Source organism: Miniopterus schreibersii (assembly GCF_964146895.1).
Source record: "Miniopterus schreibersii genome assembly, chromosome: 20".
Lineage (NCBI taxonomy): Eukaryota > Metazoa > Chordata > Mammalia > Chiroptera > Miniopteridae > Miniopterus > Miniopterus schreibersii.
In genome coordinates, this window is record NC_138122.1 from 18,441,754 (window position 1) to 18,461,046 (window position 19,293).

Genomic DNA, 19,293 nt, shown 5'->3' on the forward strand with positions numbered 1-19,293 from the left:
TCCATTGGACGGGGCTGCAGGGGAAGGAGAGTCCTTAGGGGAGAGCCGAGCTTCAGTTCAGCAGGGATGATGACAATATTGCTTTGAGAAGCTGCCAATATAGGACAGTGTTGGTGAAATAAAGTCCCAGCTGACAACAAATGAAACGTGATGAATCCTCAAGTTATGAGGCTTTATCTACAAAGTCCTGGTGTCAACCTTGTGAAGTAGGTATCACTATTCCGACTTTACAGACAACCAAAAGGAGGCTCAGAGAGGTTAAGTGACTTGCCCCGGGTCACAAAGCCGTGGATAACAGTACTAAGGCTCAAACCCTGCTCCTTCTGACTAAGGTCTTAAAAACTACAGCTATTTCCTGTGCTATAACACATTCAAAGACCCGTGAAGCATAAACCACCCCCAAAAAGATACATATCGACAGGAAATCATCTTAACCTGTATGTAAATACAAATTAAAAATTTGACCGGATGAGACACCTACCTACGTAGTTCATGATAAATCCCTGGCCCTTCCCAAAGATGAGGCCGGCAGGGTCCGAGTGGAACTGGATGGTTAGGTCTGGCGTGGACGAGTACAGCTTCTGGGGGCCACTGCTTCCGAGGTACTGTCCCAAGATGTGGGGCATGACCTCGTCACCGTCGTAGATGGTCAGGATGTCGCTGTTGCTCAGGTTCAGGCTTAGGGGCAGAGAGAAGGGGGTTTAGTGAGGCAAAGTTAGGGGCGTTCAATGAGCTTTCGATTTATTTTTTCAGGCAACACACACTTTTTAGAGACATATTAGGTGCCAGGTCCCAGGCTAGGAACCGAGGTCAAGGCGGGGACGGGCTCCCAATGCGATCAGGACATGCTGATCCTTCCTGCAAGCCTAGCACACAGGCTGGGGGGCTGGACTGGGCTGTTGAAGACTCATTCGTGAGATCGTCTTCCCTGCACGGAGTCAAATGCTGCATCGTAAGTGGAACTGCCCTCGGTACCCCCATCAACCACCGTTTTGTGGGTGAAACGAAGCGCTGGGCTCGGGGCTACCTGCTGGGGGAGTGGCCATGCGGAACATGCTGACCGCTCGCTAATTATCGTTTGCATTTTCGTGTTCAGTGAAATGATCCTCCCATTTATCATGCGGAAAATTCCTTACAATCAGCCCGCTAGTCCGTTATACTTAGAGGGCGGGGCAGGGGAGGGCTGCTCAAGCCTGCTGTCACTCACTAATCATAGCATTCAAGGCCTTAACTCAAGAAAGCACCTCGATGCTAAGTATTTGGACTGCAATGGACAGATGATAGTCCGGAAAGCACTTCCATGAGCCACAGAAGCGCGTGTGAGGCGTCCTGGGTAAACTGATCCCTGATAGAGAGGATGCCAACTTGCACCAATCATGGGTAGACACTAACATGCCTCTTTCCTGCCTCTCTCCTAGTCCCCTCTCTCTTCCCTTTCTCTCTAACATCCCTCCTTTTCTAGTGTCCCTCTCCCTAATATTTTTGAGCACCTACGTGCCAGGCACTGTGCTGTGCTCAGAAGACATGAGGAGTCGCACACGAGTAAGCCAGGGATGGTGGTAGGAGTTATGATCAAGGTAAGTGCAGTGGAGGGTGTTAGCTCAGATTGGGGGCATCATGGAGGCCTCCCTGGAGGAGGTGATGCTTGCTTCTGATTCTTAAGAAAGAGTTGGGGACCGTGAGGCGGATGAGCAGAGACGTGGGGAGAAAGCAAAGCCCCAGGCAGAGGGAGGAAGGGGGAGAGGTCGTGGTTCCTGAGACAAGAACCTGGAGACACCTGTGCGAGGCAGACCCTGAGGGGCTTAGACAGCCAAGTTTAGGGGTCAGGATGTCATCGTGCTGGGAGCGGGAGACAGTGAAGCGTTTTTATTAAGGGCCCCCCCCGACTCAGCAATTCACAGCAGAGGAGAGAGGCGGTCTAGGAAGGGGCCCCGGGTGAAGTTTCTGGAACTCATGCAGACTGGCAGTAGCCCTCCACCCTGACAGCTTCATCCAGCTCGGGCGGAAACTCGGCGTACGCAGCTGAAGATTTCTCTCCAGGGGGCAGGGGATGCACTTTTTTCACCACAGCATCTCCCACAGCACCTCCCACCATCCCTCATGTAAAGCTGTCCCCAGGGGTGGCTTAGGGAGCCTCTAATTGCAGGAGACTGTGACCTCCATCAGCTTCCCCTGCCCCACCGGACAAACAGCCTCTCCCGATCAAAGCTGTCTGCTCGCTTTGCCCATGTGGCTTGAGACAGGGCCCCTGGCCTCCTACCCCCTGCCAGTCTCCGTTCAGGCTACAGCCCCTAACGCCTATTGTACTGGATTCCGGAGCTGCCACCTATTTGCACACAATAGGTGCTCAATAAATGCTCTGGCAGAAAGAACCTGCCAGGGAGCCTATCTGGCAGGAGAAACCGTAGGGTTGATGCCAGCTCTCCACCTATGGTAGGGAAAGAGCCTCTTAGCTCTAAGTACCTTGAAAACATCCGTCGCTTCTGAAAGTGCTGGATCAGGCTGGTGTGAGACACGGCGGATGATGGGTTTTTACCCCTTGAGCCGACTTCACAGCCGGTCCCCTGGTAACAGTGGGCTCCAGGCAGCGCACAACTTGGCTTTATTCTACCGTTTGGCTCTTGAGTAACAGCAACGCTGCCTCCCGAGTGTTAAGCACTCAAACAACGACAAAGTCACAAACAGAGACGTAGGATTGTCCCATTTTATAGATAAAAAACTGAGGCTCAACTGGGAGAAGCCACTTGCCCAAGGCCACATAAAAATAAGACTTAGGATTCAAACCCAGGTCTGTCAGCTGCCCAAGCCTGAGACACGAATCCCTATTTTGCAGGATGTTTCGTGAGAGCCATGGACTCATCTCCAATAAGCGTGCCCAGGTTCAGCCTTGTATCAGAAAATGCGAACAAAAAAATCACAAATAACATCTCCAAGAGGGGGGAGTCCCATCTGACTGCCCCTGGCCCCCGGTAGGTCCTTTGCTCTTACGACATCAACGCTAAAGTGTATTCGACTAAACCCGTGATTTCCCACATGCTTTTTCCCCACCACGGTAACATTTCTCCTCTTTACAGATTCCCTGTTTTACAAAGATTTTTGTCTCCGAAATACACATCTCTTGGTAACAATTAAATTTGTCTTGTTTTGTTCCCTTTATCGATCGTGTATGAGAGAAGATGTAAAAAAAAAAAATCAGTGCTAAACTGGTTACCGAGGCTGGGTAGCTTTATTTTGGTAGATATGAGATTTCTCTAATGGCTTTCGAAATATTTAAAGAGTCTGGGAAGGATCCGTAAGAAACTAGTTCCAGTGGTTGCCCCCAGGGCGGAAAGGTGGGAAACAACTTTCACAGCAGACCCTTTGTCCCTTTGGATTTTGAATCATGCGAATGTATTATTTCTTCAAAAACAGATAAAAACAGCCTGAGGGACCCTCATTATTTTTTCCCCCGCTAGGGCCTAGACAGCAGGAAGAGGCCAGGAGGGAATGCAAATTTAAACCCCACAGATGAACAAGCTTTTTCCTGGCGAAACAACTCTTGTCTTGGCCTGTAGAGGGCAGTGTACGCCCAAGCGTGGCACAGGCTGCTATCCCCCCCCCCCCCCGGGGGTGCCCCCCAGACTGGCCCCAACCAATCAGGAGCCCGGGTGCGCCTGGGAAGGAGGTGGGTGAGCTTCGCAAGTGTGGAGCTGAGTTTCTATTCCCCAGAAGGCGCAGAAGGAAACGCTGACCAAGCCACGTGGCTTTTCTTTCTTTCTAAACCAACGTCTGACCTTTTTGCCTAGAAACCTGGCCTTTAAAAGGCTTTCCCCAGGGGTGTTCACGCGACCATCTTAGCTCGACAAACATCTGAAAATGTCTTGTGGTTACGTCTTTATTTAAATATGAATTAGAAAAATAGATAAATAGGCGGCTCTCACATCCAACTTCTAATTTCATGGACGCTATTCAGCAAGCCGAGTGAAAAGGCGAAGCTATTTATAAGACGTTTGAGGGGTACGGAAAAGAAGGGGCGGGTAATAGAGAGGGGGCTGCGGAAAGAGCAAAAACTAGCCCCCGGAATAAAGTGCGGTTTCTGGGCTTTTCAGGGCCGCAGGGAGGTCCCCAGGCAGCCCCCCCCCCCCCCCGTTTGCTGCCTCAAACACCCTGGTATCCCAGACCCTCTGTAGGCCTTAGCTCGAGACCCGCCTCGGCCTATGCTGGTCCCTCTACCTGGGATGCCTCTTCTCCTCTCTCTCTGCTTGACATTTTATTAATTCCTCAAGGCCCCTCTCTGCTCCCCACCCCACCTGACATTTTCAGTGATTTAATACCTGGCCAAGGTCCTGGTAAGGCTTCCTACAGGCCAGGAGCTGTTCTAGGCACCCCACACACCCCATTTCATCTAATCATCAGACAACACTGTAAGTACTACCGTTGCCGCCCATGCCACAGATAAGCAAACCGAGGCACCCAGGGGTGAAGAGACACTCTGAAGCTCAAAGAGCTGGTCACCCAGGAGAGCCAGAGCCCAAACCTCCGACTTTGGAAGGCAGAGCCTCAGCGCTGAACCCACAGGACGCCCCCGCCCGGGTGAGCTCTCACACGGCGCTGAGAGCCCCCCGAGGCCACCTGCTCCTGGCCCGCATAGCTCTGAACCCAGTGCAGGGCTCAGCACAGGTGAAAGAAATGTCGTTTACATCAGTGAATTACGGTGACTTTATCTCTGTTTTCCAGATGAGCAAACTGAGGCTGGAGGGGATTATTAAATGGCTTTCCTAAGAAAATAGCCTCTTGCAATTAAGGCAGGATCTCCACGGGACAACAGAAATGGTGATGAAATATACCCCGGGATTTAAATAAGGGAAAAAAGAAAACCAAAATCTATACATGCATTTGGAGGTGCATTAAACTTCGATAAAACACACATTTTTCTGAAAGGCCATAAAAAACCCCCAAAACACACCTGTTCAGAGTTTCTGTGGGTCCATTTCTGATCAGATCCCGTCAGTCACATAGCAAGGTGGTCAGAGAGAAGGTTAGTGGTCCCATTCGACAGAGGGGTCAACTGAGCCCAGCCAGGCCCGGGTCCCTCGGCCTCTGCTCCTTCACGGTGCCGCAGAGCCAGCACCAGACGCCGCCCGGCACCGCGGGCCTGCGGAGGGACCCTTCGGCCCAGTGCTAATTTGGTTTCAATTTAATTTGATAAAATGGCAGACAGCACAAGAAGCCAATTCCAGGGAGGACCCAGAAAACCAATCTTTTTGGCTCCCTAAAAGGACACCTGAAAGCATAAAGAATGAAGTTTTCTCATTTCTATCTGAGTTCCTCCCCTTGTCCTGCACCGAGTGCTTGTCGATGGCAGACCCGGGGCCCAGCCCTCGCCCAGTGGTTCTCCGTCCTGGCTGTGCGGGAGCATCCCTGGGGAGATTGAAAAACTCAGATGACATGCAGGCTGCACCCCCAGACGAATGAGACCCTCAGCATCTCCGGGGTGGGGACCTGGCGTCAGCGTCGCGTAAAGATCCAGGAGGCAGCCAGGGCTGAAAGCGGCTGCTCCGAGGCTCCCGTGGGGATGAGGCCCAGTCTCCGCTTCTGCAGGCTTTTTTCTCTCTTCTCAATCGATTCTCCTCTTATCCCCCAAAGGAAAGGGAAGAAAGAGACCCCCCTCTTGTGCTGGGTGTGCCTTTCCTCTGGGACCACCCCACGGGCTGAGCTGCTTCCCATTTCCACATCCTCGGACTGAGCCATCTCACAAGGAGGCAGACAGAGCTTCGTCAGGGTCAACGACCCACACCCAGCGCTGGACCCGGGAAACCCAACCCCTCCGGGCTGCTTCGCCTGCTAAGAAATCAGCCCTCAGCCACCCTGGTGTTTTCTCTCCATTTCAAGAAACAGTGCTAAAAGAATGGGCTCTGGATTCAGATCCTAGACGTGCTGGTTTCTAGTTGGGTGACCTTGAGTAAGTGGCTTAACCTCTCTGAGCCTCAATATCTTCACCTGTAAAGTGGAGATAATATTGTTGAGAGCTGTAAATAACGTAGTGAAATGACTTATCCAAGGTCACAGGGCCAATGAGTGGAAGAGCTGGGATCTGAACTCAAGTCTCTTCCCACAGGTAGAGGCCTTTTCCTCTTTCTGAGAAAATTCAGGATCTTTCCAGGGTGTCCTCCCACTCGATGTAAGCATCACGTAGAGAGGGAAACATTTTCTGAGCCTTCTAAATGCCAGGACCAAGCCTTAGGTACAAATCCTCTCTCCTTCACTTCCTAGCTGGGGGATCGTAGGCGAATTGCTTTACCTCTCTGAGCCTCGGTTTCCTCATCTGTACAATGGGGATAATCATGGCCACTCAGGGACACTGCACACAGTCATGTCATTTGGAGCTTTGGGCTGGAGCCAGGAGGCCTGAGTTCTGACCTCCGCTCTCCTTTGGCTGTGGCAGCTTGAGTGCAAAAATGGTTTCAAGGCTCTGCCCCTCTCTGTGTCCACACCCTTTGCAGCGAGGCTTTGAAGCAGTTGTCATCAAGAAATGGAGCCTGTTTCCCCACCCCTTGGATCTGGGCTGGCCCTTGCGTAGGATGTGGAAGACGTGATGCCGCTGGCCTAGGCTCAGGAGTCCGCTAATGATTCCACTTGTGTCTTGGAACCCTGGCCAGACACCACGGGGAGAGGCTTGAGCTAGCTGTTGGCGGAGGAGAGACACATGTAGCCAAGACGAACCATCTCCGCCCGGGCCTGCCTAGACCCCCTGACAGCCAGCTCTCCCCAAATACATGAGAAAGGTCAGCTACAGTCCACACAGCCACCTACCCAACCCGTAGCTGCCCGTAGACACGAGTGAACCAGCCGAGGCCAGAAAAATCACCCTGCTGACCTGCAGACCCGTGAGCAACGCGACCAGCTTGCTGTTCCACGCCGCTGCATCTGGAGTAATTTGTTACGCAGCCAGAGCTGACTGACAGAATGGTCTGGGGGCAGCTTCTTCCCAGCTCTGGGCCTGTTTCTTCATCAGCAACACGATGGAATTTGGGCTCTAAGAACTTAGCTCTTCCTTCCAGGATTCCTTAGAACTTTGGTTCTGGGGACATCCCATCTCCCTCTGCTGATGGACTGGAAGATTTTTATGTCTGTGGTGGTTGTTTCTCCCACGATTTCTGCTGGTGTCTGAAAACCTGCGCTTCTGGGGCCAGTGCTGCCCTTGACTCCTGACTCGTCCTTGCCTGGCTCTCACACTGAATCCCCGCAGCCCGAAACAGCCGTATCACCGAAGGACCGAAGTGCCTCTGGACATGGCACTTAATTTTTAGGGCGTGGAATTAACTTAGCACGGGGCAGATTGGCAGCAGCTGAAGAGAAATATTCTGCAGCCATCAATCACATAGTTATCGAGCTTTGTTATTAGGTCCTTTTATTTCCTGGTTAAAGAACTGTGCTGGGGCCCATAAACAGGGCGAGATTTAGGGCTGGGCTTTGCAGTGGCGCCAGGGAAGGCAGACTGGAGCTTGGTGGAAACTTTTTCTTTCAGAGATACATGTACATTTGCAAGAGGTGCCCAGGACATGGGGGGGGGGCACCTCTCTGAGCCTCAGTTTCTTCTTCTGTAAGATGGGGCTAGGGGTTTCTCTCTCACGGATCACCTCACTACCATTTATCATGTGGTTATAACTGGTTTGGGCCCCAGAGGCCTGAGTTCGAGTTTTGACTTGGCCTCTTCCTATCTGTGTGACCTTGGCAAACGACTTCACCTCTCCAAGCCTCAGTTTCTTTATTTGTAAAAAGGGGGCTAGTCATAGCGATACCACATAGGTTTCTTTGTAAGAGTTATATGACTTGAGACGGATAAAGCCCTTAGTAACTGGCAGATAGTAAATGCTCAATAAACCTCAGACATTGATTTTGATGATGATAACGATGGCCACCATCACCCATGAAAGAATGCATGCCAGGTGTTTAGCATAAAATCTGGCATATAAGGGGGGCGAAAACAGAGTAAGCTGTGATTATTTGTCTATTTTATGTCAGAAACCTTACTAAGACCTTTACATGTTATTCGATTAACTTCCACACTCACCATCTCTCTCTTGTAAAAATTGAAGGGATATTTATCGAGCACGTCCCGGGGGCCAGGCTCTGGGGATAAAGTGAGGCAGGTGAGGCCACAGAGCTGGTGAGCAGCAGAATTGGGGTTGAACTGCAGCTCTTCTGGACGCTGGAAGCTCTTGCAGCGCCTCTGCCACATGGCATTTTGCAGGTTGTGGCCTCTGCGCTCAGCCACACCCAGGCCGTCTTTCTGGTCCTAAGTCTGATAGGCTGTGTGATGCTACGTAAGTTACCTCCCCTCTCTGGGCCCTCCCAGGTCTCCCATTCATTGATGCCTTCGCCGATCATTCCTTAGCCGTTTTATTTGCCTTCCTATGCTTTATGTTGAGAGGGAGTGAGATTGAACAGATCCTGAAGGATTTAAAAGGTTCACGCTCAGTTGTGTTTCAGAGTAAGTGGCAGATTCCCGATGGAGCCGGGAGGTTCATGATGGGTTAGGGACCAGGTATTTGGGGTATGAAGGAGGTTTAACCTGGGGGTCCCTGGCTCATTTTAAGGTTATGCACCCCCATTCCCACCTCCAACACCACCAGTGAAAGGTGGGTAACCCTAATTATGGCTGCACTCTGGGGCATCCATCTGGTGCCTGACAGTCACTGTCTCCACTTGCTTGAGCCTTTTACTCTCATGGGCCCCTCCTGGAGAGCCCCGCCCCCATTACAGCTTGACCGCCTGGCACTCTTCAAGATTCTGCTTGGATGTCACCCTCTCTGTGACATTTTCACAACCTGCAGAGACAAATCCAGCGCCCTGCTACCTCCCCATCCCCACCCCGCCATCCACAGCACGTAGCCTGCTTCTCACCAGGTCTATTCGTGGCCCTACTGCCCTTCTTGAACTTGAGCGAGGCCTGGGAGCCCCCCTGCTTCATCACAGACATATCGCTGGTCTCCCCAAAGGCTGTTCAAGTCAATGAAAATGGAGGCTTCGGTGTGTCCGCAAACCTGGCTCTGTCCTTTCCTAGCTGTGTGACCCGAGGAAGCCAGTTAACCTCTCTGTGCTGTCATTTCCAATCCACAAGATAATGGTGATACTATCTGCCTTATAAGGATCCTTGGTAATCGGAGCTCCATTTATGAAGCACCAACTGTGCGCCTGCCCCCATGCAGTGTGCTTTGCATACATTATCTAATTTGGGTCCTCAGCCCTCTGTAATTATCTCTGCTCACATTAGTTCTAAATGATGCAATTATTATCGCTACATAACAATACACATGTTCATTTTTGCTCGTGGATATAAACTATGCAGCGCGGGGCCCTGCACATAGTAGGTCCTTTATAAATGATGCCTCGTTAAAATTATCATCTTAAATGCCCACAGCACCAACACACCCACCCAGTAGATGGGGAGAAAAGAGTCCCCACACGCCAGGCACATGCCACTATGTCCTCGTGACTCGGCAAACACCGCCCAGGGCCTTCTAGGGGCCACCCACCCACCTCAGACCACTGCTCAGACGCTCCCTTCCTGGCCACTGTGATAAATAACAATCGCAGACACTTAGGCAGGACTGAGGGGCCCTGAGGACAAAATTATTTTTACTATCAAACCCAAATTGGTTTACTAAAACTGTCAGCGGAAACCAAACGAGATAAATTAAACCCAGCAGCTCTCGGGGCCTCGCGTAACCCTCGCTGGTGAGATGCTATTTTCGCTCCCTCTGTGGGAGGGAGGAGGTGCCAGGTCCAGATGCCACTCTGCCAAGTGTGTGCCAGAGTTTGCCAGAGAAAGCCTCGCGCTGGCGACTGGGGGACCGGGCTCCCTTCTGCAAAACTTTAGTCCTATTAACTGCTCAGCACCCTTCTTCTGCCACCCAATTGGGGCGAATCCAGGCTCCCCAGTGCAACCTTCGAGGCCCTGCCTGGTTCCCCTGCTGCCTGGCGGTCCTCCCTCAGTGAGGCCACTCCTGTATCGCTGAGCTCCGGATACACAGGGCATCCTCCAACTCCTTTCAAGCTGGTGAACATCCCAGACCCTAGAGACACAGCAGCAGGGTTTGAATCCTAGCTCCACCACTTCCCAGCCGGGTGATCATAGTCCCTCTTCCGTGTGAGCCTCAGTTTACTCATCTGTAAAATGGAACTACTCACGGAACACCCCGCATCTGCCTGTTGTGAAGGCGCCTGGGATGGGAATGCCTGGGATGCCCTAAGCGCTCAGCACATGCTCGATACTGTGGACAAACAAGAACAGAATGGTGCTTTCCTGCCTCCGGACCTTAGCACATGCTATTCCTTTGGGCTGGAACACTGTTCCCCTCCATCTTTGCCCGTCTTCTGTCTATCTTTCAGGTCTCAGCATAGACGAGGGCTTCTCTAGTTTGGCACTATGGACATTTTGGGCTGGATAATTGTGGTGGGGCTGTCTTGTGCATTGTAGGATGTCCAGCAGCATCCCTGAACTCCCCCCACTAGATCACAGTTCCCATCACCAACATAAACTCTATCCCTGAAGGAACAGCCATCAGAGCCTTTCCAGTGCATAAAATAATTGTGCTTGGTTCATAGAAGACACTCAAAAAAGTAGGTCCTGAATGAATGAACACTTTAGGAGTCAGAGAGACAAGAATCGGAGAAAAGGGAGAAATGCTCACTGAGGAGTGAGTGAGTGAGGCAGTGGGATGCTTAAAACCTGCCTCCAGCTGCCACGGAAACATCGATGTTCCAAGACCCTCTTGACAGCTGAGAAAAACTGGAACCCAGAGAAAAGCCCAAAATCACATGGCTGGGAGGTGGGGGAGATGGGATTCTGACCCAGGCTGGCCTGGCTCCAGGTCCCCAAGAGGCATCTGTGCACGGTCTGTAAATCTTTGACTCAATTGGAGCAGGAGGTCCAGGGACAGCCTCAGAGGACACTTCCCCTGTCTCTAAGGGGCAGCCTCAAAAGATAGTCACTAATAATTTTGCAAATAACTTCCCTCTTCACTTGCACGGCTCCTCTGCAGAGCTAGACCGCCCCGAGTCCTGCCTCCCAGCCAACAGGGTTTGCACATCAGAGCGGAGATCTGACCCCCAAGGTTGCGGCTGCATCCAGAGAGGCTCTTCAGAACTTGGCACTCCCCTGTCCCCAGCCACAGTGCCTGGGTCTGTCACAAAGCCCTTTCTCCTGCTTCTCCAGACACCACCATCTGTCTCAGTCCCCTTCTCAACTCCATCTCAGCAGGGATGCAGAAAGAGCACCGACCAGCAGCCACAAAAGCCTGGATTCAAATTTCAGCTCAGCTACTTGCTAGCTGGGTGGTCCTAATCCAGGTGATAGGATAATCACTTTGCCTGGCAGGGTATTTTTTTTTGTGAGAATTACCTAGGATATATATATGTTTAGAGCTCTCATTGGTGCATCTGGTCCAGAGTAGGCACCCCCCGATCGCTGCGAGTGCCCTGGTCCCTGGGGTGCTGGTGGTGGGGAGTTTTAATGGGAACATCTAATAGGCACCACCACTGAGTACAGGAAACAGCCACACAGCCAGTAAGTCCATTCACTATAGCATTTCTTCCCTGAGAAATCATCTCCTGAGCATTTATTTTATCTTAGACCCTGGAACAGAGTTACATCAGGCCAGGCCCTGGCTGCAAGGACCTCTTGGTGTAGCTGAGGGAGGCAGATAGGAAATAAACTACTGCAGAGAGTATGTGTTACACTGTCCCGCTCCGGGCAATCCTAGACATTCAGTCCCTTGAAAGTGCTGTGCTTGCTCTGGCCACAGGGCCTTTGCATATTCTGTTCCTTTTGGGTGCATTTGCTCCAACTTATCCTTTAGTTCTGAGCTTTAGCATCAGATCCCCAAAGAAGGTTTTTCTGACCTTCCTCTTTATATCAAACCCCCGTTACGGAATCTCATAGCGCCACGCACCCATGCTCCCACCATGACCAGAGCTCCAGCACACAGCCACTGGTGCATTTCCTCACGGAGTGCCTGCTTCTTCAGTAGGCAGGCTTTTCTGAGCACAGGGACTTTCTCTCTGTGTGCATGATGTTGTTTCCTTCACCACTGGGACCCCAGTTCTCTGCACGCCCCCTGGCACATAGTAGATGCTTATTTAATATTGGTTGAAAGAATGAAGTAGGACCAGTTTCTTCCCCAGTCTGAATGGGTCGGGGGCGGGCCTGCCAAGAAACACTCACAATTGGATATCTAAGAAGATCCGTTTCTCCTCCCCCACGTGGATCTTCCAGATACAATCTTCACCTTCCGCATACGGCTCTGGCCAGTTTGGGGACAGCACCACCCCAGCCACCGCAGACAGCTCCCCGCCACACATGGCTGTAAACGACACAGACAGACAGACACACTTTATGAGGAAGCCAATACGGCATAGCGGTTACGGGTGTGGGCTCTGAGGTCGCACAGTGGTGGCCTTCCCCTCGGGAAGCCCGCGCCTGCCTGTGGGGCGGTTGAATGGGGGCTGCACCTGCCTCCCTGAGCAGAGGGCGGCGAGGACGGGGCCGCAGTCCTTCAGGACCAAGGACAGAGCCCAAAGTCCTGCGCGAAGCCTCAACAGCCCCGTTCCTTTCCTGTGCAGGGGGAGCGGTGGACCCGGATTCGAGTCTTGCCTCTGCCGCCAGCACACCCTGTGACAAGGCAGGTCACTTCTTGGAGCCTCAGTTTCCTTTCTCTGTAAAGGGTTGTTCTGAAGCCTAACTGAACTCACGCGTGTCACACGCAGCACAGTGCCTGGCACAAGGCAAGCGCTCGGAAATTCCTCGTTAATGCAACTGTGAAAGGCCCCGGCCCCGAACTGGAAGCAGAGATACGAGCGTCCCTGGCGCCTGGCCCTTTAAATTCCGCTCTGTGTTTACCGCTCTGGAAAGTTCTCAAAGTGGCAGAGGCCAGAGCACCAATAAATTCCGCTCTGTTAAACCAGCACATTTAATACAGAGAGCAATCCCTCACCACGGTGGGGCTGTTATTTCACGCCAACCGCCGTCCAGGTGGCGGCTGCCAGGGGCCAGGCTTCTCCCCATCACTCCCGGGCTCCGTGGGGATCCAGGCCCGGGTGGCTCAGCAGCCCTGACTATGGGGAAGCAAGGGGGCCTGCGGAGACGGGGTGCAGGGCGCTAAAATCTATGCGGAGATCTTGTCACTGAGCTGTCCCCTATAGGGCCTGCGCCTGGGCAAAGAGGCACCTTTTAAAACTGATCGATTTCCATGCTACGATATTGTGTATCCACTGTGATTACGGTGACGTGTTTATAAAGCAAGTCACCTTTGCATAGCGCGTGGGCCGGAAGAAAGGACACAGCACTGGAAGTGATTTTTATGGAATGGGTAATGGGACTGGACGTGACTTTTTGTCTTTCCATATTTTCCCAATTACCTTTAGTGCTAATGAGCTGTGTTTATGATGTTGGCTTTGAGAATTTCCACTGGGCCGCATGACCTGAAGGTCTCTTCCAGGTCTGAGATCAAGGATTGTAAGAACTCAGGGCCGCTCACCTCTGCACAGGGGCTCCGTGTCATTCCAGTAGGGGTCCCGCACATTGATGCACTCGATGACGGCCGGGCCCTGCTCCAGAGAGTGGCCGGGGTCGCAAGTGAACTCCACTACGGTGCCGATGTTGTAGGTCAGGTCGGATGTGGTGAAGTTCCCGTTCTGAATGTAGGGCTCGTAGCAGTGGCCTTTCTCAAAGGCTGGGGAGGGGGCGCGAAAGGGGGGCAGGAGCTCAGATGAGCCGGGGCCCCTCACAGGGCTGCGTCCTTCCTGACGTTCGGGGTGCTCCCAGGAAAACACGCACCGACCCTGTGATCTGGTTTCTGCTGACCTGCTGAGGGCCCTCGGGCCATTCATTTGGCTTCTTGGGGTCTCATTTTTTTTTTCCATATTTAAAATGGAACTAAGAATCTCTGCCCTCCCAACCCTGCAGAGTTTCCGTGTTTAAATTCCTCTGACTATCCCATAAGGATTCTTTCTATGTCCCATAACTAGGAGCCCCGATTTCTGCCGCTTGAAACCATAAGTTTATCTAAGAGAAAGACCACTTTTTTTTAGGAAAGACAGAACAGAAAGCTCCCCAAGGGCATCCCCAAGGGCCAGGGCTGAGCAGGAGAGGCCCCTGCGAATGACTGTTGGAGGCAGAGGCGGCTGGACTCTAAGAGGTCTCGGTGAGTAGGGCAGAGCTTAAGGGTCCAGACTCAAGCTGGACAGAAGTCTTATCTCTACTTTCTCTTAACTGGTGGCCTTGGGCAAGTCACTCAAGTCCCCTAACCTCAGTTTACTCATCTAAAAGATAACACCAGCTCTCACGTCGCAGTGCGGTAACCATCGAATGCACACCGGACATAAGACGCTGGGCACATAGTAAGTGCTCAGTAAATAGTAGGTGCTGTCATTAGTACAGCTAAGTCTGTTCTTGGAAGTCCAAGGGTCAGTCTGGCCACTGGGTCTCCCCCATACTTGGACAGTCAGATTTCTACTTCCCAGGACCCAGCCCCAGCACCCCTCAGGCTTCCCCTGACCCCGAACCACCACCCCAGGAGAGGGGGCCCCCCATGGACCCTCACCCTCGAAGCGGATGTTGAAAGATGAGGCTGCCCGCGCCTGGTCGGACGTGAACTCGATTCGGATGCTATTGCCCTCGCTCAGCAGGCCCTCGAAAGGCACGCTCTCGGTTTGAAAGGAGTCGTAGAGAAGAGCGGACTTGTTGGTGAGCCCGCTGTAGACCATCATCCTGCCAGTGGGAGAGGAGAGGAGGGCCCCTGAGAGGCCTTCTTGGGTCACCTCTCATCCCAGGTTTAAATCACAACTTCACCCCTTTCTTGCCCAGAAATGCTTCCCTACCTAATGGAAGCGCTTTTGTTTTCTGTTGAATGCCTGTCCTAGACTCGTGGATTGATTCTGAGGTTGCAGGGACACTGATGTGTAAGATGGAATAAACCACGCTAATGAGTCGATATTCATTATTATTACTAATCGAAAAGTTGGGATTAATGAGCTAATGTCATTCCTGAAACAGGGGTCTATATAGTCCGGCAGTCAGAATCCAGGCTCTGTAACTTCTGTGACTTTGGACAAGGACACTTCACCTCTCTGAGCCTCTGTTTCTTCATCTGTAAAATGGGTACAATTCGGCCCCTAGCAGGCTCTGTCTTTGCTAAGAGCACTGTGTGGGGAGTCAGGGGTCCTGCTTTCCAGTTTCCAATGCCCCACCGACTAAGTTTACATAAATCTCAACACATCTTGGGCCTCAGTTTCCACAACTACGAAAGGAGGAATTCGAACATCTTTCCTACCTATCTTACAGGTGGGCTTTGAAAATACGACGGGAGAAAGCGCCCTGAAAAATAAAATGCATTAGGCAGGATGTTGCTATTCAGTTTTACTGTTCCTAAAACCACCTGATAACTTGAGTCTTTGCTTGCCTTGATATTTTAAAGGAAATTATGCACGAGTAGAGAAAAGAATACACAGATTTGTTAAGTTATTTTTATGGATTCATAAACAGGCATCTGAAATCCTCTGAGTTTTGTTTACTGTGACCCATAAAAGGCTTTATATTTTGTTACCCAGCTGAATTTCTAAGGTCACTAAAATGCATAAATGTTGGAGCCACAGTTGGTTCGTTTTGCCGTGTTTCCATGGTGACTTGGAGGCCGCTCCAGGAGTGAGGAGGGACCTCTTTACAGCCTCTGATCCCTGCTGGCTGTTGTATCTTGGAGGCCATGCCCCAGGAATCCTTTTTCGAAGAAATAAAGCTTTTGGCAAAGAAGGTCACTCTGGAGGAAAACCTCAAGGTCTCAGAATCTCTGTAGCTGATTAATCTTCCCAAAATAGCAATTTTCCAGTTATGGTCTCTTGACTGTCTGAAATAGTAATCAGTTTTGTCTCAAATCCATATATAGTCTGTAGTCAAACGGGTTTGGGAAATGCTGGGTTAAATACAAATTAAACATTTCCCCCCTGCAGGACTTGTCAGTGTTTTTGCTGGCTGCCTTTCAAGACAAGGGATAGGGTGCCTGGTGTCTTCCAAACATGTTTGACCAGAGAACCACCTTTCATGCTGCATATTATGGAACAAGAGTTGAGAAAGACTTTATTTTGGGGGGAAAAATCATCCTTAAATCTTTCTTCATATCCCTCCTCTACTAAAAAAACCTCCCATGGCTCTTTAGAAGCAGCCTGGCATTCAAAGCCCAATATATGACCCCAATGTACATTCCCAGCTTTTTCTGAGGTTTAGATCAAGGTCCCATTTCTTCTGTAGCTCTAAGCTCTTGCACCTTACATATTGTGTTATTTTAGCTGTGTTTTTTTTCCCCTCAAGAAAGTATGTGGAACGAATTAAAGGTAATTGCTCTTTTCTTCTTAGCATGAGTGTCTGTATTTTGTGTGTGTGTTGACTTTTAAACTTGAGGAGCTACTACAAACCTGTCTCCCTGTGGGCACACGTGAGAATTGGTTTTCCCCGGGGGTGGTTAACTCACACCTTCTGTAGGTCAACTTGTACCTTCCGTAGACCTCTCCAGGGCCCCGTGGAAACTACTAGCGAAACTATAGTGCCAGTGTGTCTGGCTCACCTATCATGATTTCAGTAACTTTTGGAAAACACTTATTCTGATTAACTTTCTTCCTTCCCATTCTCATGGTCTAGTACGAATGTAAACTTGGTTTATCTCTAGCGGCACTCAGAAGGGACAGACCCAAGGTCTAAGTGTTAGAACGTGTCCTGCACCAAGGGCCCCAGGCGTGGCTTCTCGATCAGCCTCCAGAAGGAAAGACTGGGAATCTTTTTAAAGAGCTCCCTGGGTCATTCTGAGGCTGCCTAGAAGCTTCATTTCTACATTCCCAGTTTAAAGCTGGGATGTACTGGTAAGAAGTGGTTCAGGGTAGAGCCGGGCTACTGGGCTGGGAGTGGACTCAACAGCTGGGTATAAGTTACTCAGTTGTCTGGTGTTTTCTATAAGAATCCCTTCCTCCCTAATGAGGTTAATGGTCTCTTTGAAACTCTGAAGAAGCCTGGGCCCTGTAATTCTAAGATCCGAGTCTGTTCGGTTCCAGAATTCTAAGGGGCTGGCATTCTGGAAATGTCGTAGATGCCGTTGGCGCCCGACCCACGTCCCTTCAGCACTCGCGGCTCACACGTTCCCTGCTGGCTTTGTCCCCAGAGTCTCTGAGAGTCGGCCAGCTCAGCCAGCTCAGGGGGTGGGAGGTGGTGCTGGGGAGCCTGTGCGGCCGGGAGCATCCTTCGGCCAATGATGGGTGGTAGACACGTAGCCCAGCTCCCTTCCCCTCCAAAGGGACCGCTCTGAGGCACGCTCAACACAGTTTCCCAGCGATGCCCGGTGGACAGAGCCCAGCCGCCCACACAGTCCCCTGCTTAGCAATGCACACGGTCGGGACCCTCTTTTCCCCTTGGCTCACCTTCTCATGCCTCTATCAGTATTTTCTAGGACCAGCTCCCAACCAAACTAGTTCCTCTCATATCTTTGTCACATCTCTGTTTCCAAGGGAACCAAACCCAAGACATTAAGTCTAAGCAGCTAAGGTCTCAGTTTTCAAGACCATTCAAGGATATTCTAGCGTGAGATCGTAGAATGCTACAGTTTTAAGATTCTGGATTCGACGTATGTTATTTAGAGTCTACAGAGATGCTTTCACATAGATGTTGCCTCGTGACTTCTCAGTTCTTTCATGTGCACAAGTCATTTTTTTTTTCCATGTCAACTTCTTATTTTACCAGGACCCAAGGTCCCCTAATTTTCTCCTGTTTTCTGTGAGGCCTAGTATGTGACCGGGCACAGAGCAGGCGCCGGATGAACACTCTCTCCTTGTTCAAGTGCAAAAAAGGGATTTTCAGGAGCCAGAACGAGAGGGCAGGGCAGTGTGGGGGGTCTGGGTTCCTTTCGGCCTCTTGCCTTATCCTGCTGGTGACCCAGGGCAAGCCCCTTCCCCTCTGCATGCCCCAGTTTCCTTACCTGGAAAAGAAATGGATCAAAGTTGATCTCTAAGGTCTTTGCCATCCTCTCCAGCTATTTCTTTCCTGATTTCCACGAGCTGGAATTTCAGCCATTTCAAGGTGCCAAATCCCTAGTCACATTCTGACACCCTGGGAGCGAATGAAGCTGGCTGGGGACCGACCCTCAGAGGCTTACCTGTCCTTCTCATGCAGTGACAGCCTCTCAAAGTGGAGATGTAGCTTCTGGCCCTCCGGAGCTTCGATCGTCCACACGCAGAACTGACTCCCGTTGGCGTTTCCAGGGTAACTTGGAGAGAGGACGTGGCCGATGGTGGCATTGTGCACAGTCCCTCCGCACGGGGCTGGGGGCAGAGAGTAAGGAGGAGTGAGCAGTGATGGGAGAGAGACAGAGAGAGAGAGAGAGAATTTTATTCTCTCCTGATCTTCACCCCTACTCTTTTGTGGGCGAAACAGGATGGCAAGAGAGACCACGGAAAAGCCCTGTCCTCCTGGGTGGGGTTCATCCTGTGTTACAGGCGATCTCACCCCATTGGAAACATGACCACTTGTGCTCCATGGTAGGGAATGGCTCTGACTTAAGGCTGCTTCTATGGTGCTGGCTGTGCCCTGGTTCTTAATTATAAAACGGTAATCAAGAAGTACATGAATAGCCCGGCCGGTGTGGCTCAGCGGTTGAGCATCGACCTAGGATCCAGGTGATCGGGGTTCGATTCCCGCTCAGGGCACATGCCCAGGTTGCGGGCTCGAGGCCCAGTCGGGGGTGTGGAGGAGGCAGCCGATCAGTGACTCTCTCATCATTGATGTTTCTCTCTCTCTCCCTCTCTCTGAAATCAATAAAGATATATTTAAAAAAACCAACAACCAAAAAAACCCCCAAACAAACAAAAAACCCGGAGCTGATGAAGGTGATGGGAAATGGATGCTCCCATTCAGGACTGGGTAGAAGGCAAATTGCATGACCTTCCAGGAGAGCAACCAGCTGAAACATCTACAAGGTGTTTTCAAATACTTTGACCTAGAATAAATTCCCAGAGCCTCAGTTTCTAAGAAAAGACTGAGAGGTTTTCACAGAAATTTATGAATGAGGGTGTCCATGCCTAGATTTTCCCCCTAAGAGCCAAAAATGAGAAACAACATGAATATCTACTCACAGGTGCTTGGTAAAATAAATACATTCCATTCACACAGTTGTAAAAGACCATGTCCTCAACGAATACATGAGAGTATAGGAAAATGCTCACTATATTTTAAGTAAAAAAATGTTAGAGAATGGTCTGCTATAGCTATTTCAATGA

At 51.0% G+C, this 19,293-nt stretch overlaps 1 protein-coding gene across 1 annotated transcript in view; it reads right to left on the reverse strand.

Moving 5' to 3' along the window:
- Positions 1 to 19,293, reverse strand: part of SEZ6L (seizure related 6 homolog like) — a 118,783-nt gene that overhangs the window by 18,198 nt on the left and 81,292 nt on the right. The window contains exons 6-10 of the mRNA XM_081122588.1: positions 18,174 to 18,339; positions 14,586 to 14,752; positions 13,521 to 13,715; positions 12,209 to 12,347; positions 482 to 678 (exon numbers count right to left, since the gene is read on the reverse strand). Of these exons, the coding sequence (XP_080978714.1) occupies positions 482 to 678; positions 12,209 to 12,347; positions 13,521 to 13,715; positions 14,586 to 14,752; positions 18,174 to 18,339 (864 nt within the window). The remainder of the gene's footprint in view (positions 1 to 481; positions 679 to 12,208; positions 12,348 to 13,520; positions 13,716 to 14,585; positions 14,753 to 18,173; positions 18,340 to 19,293) is intronic.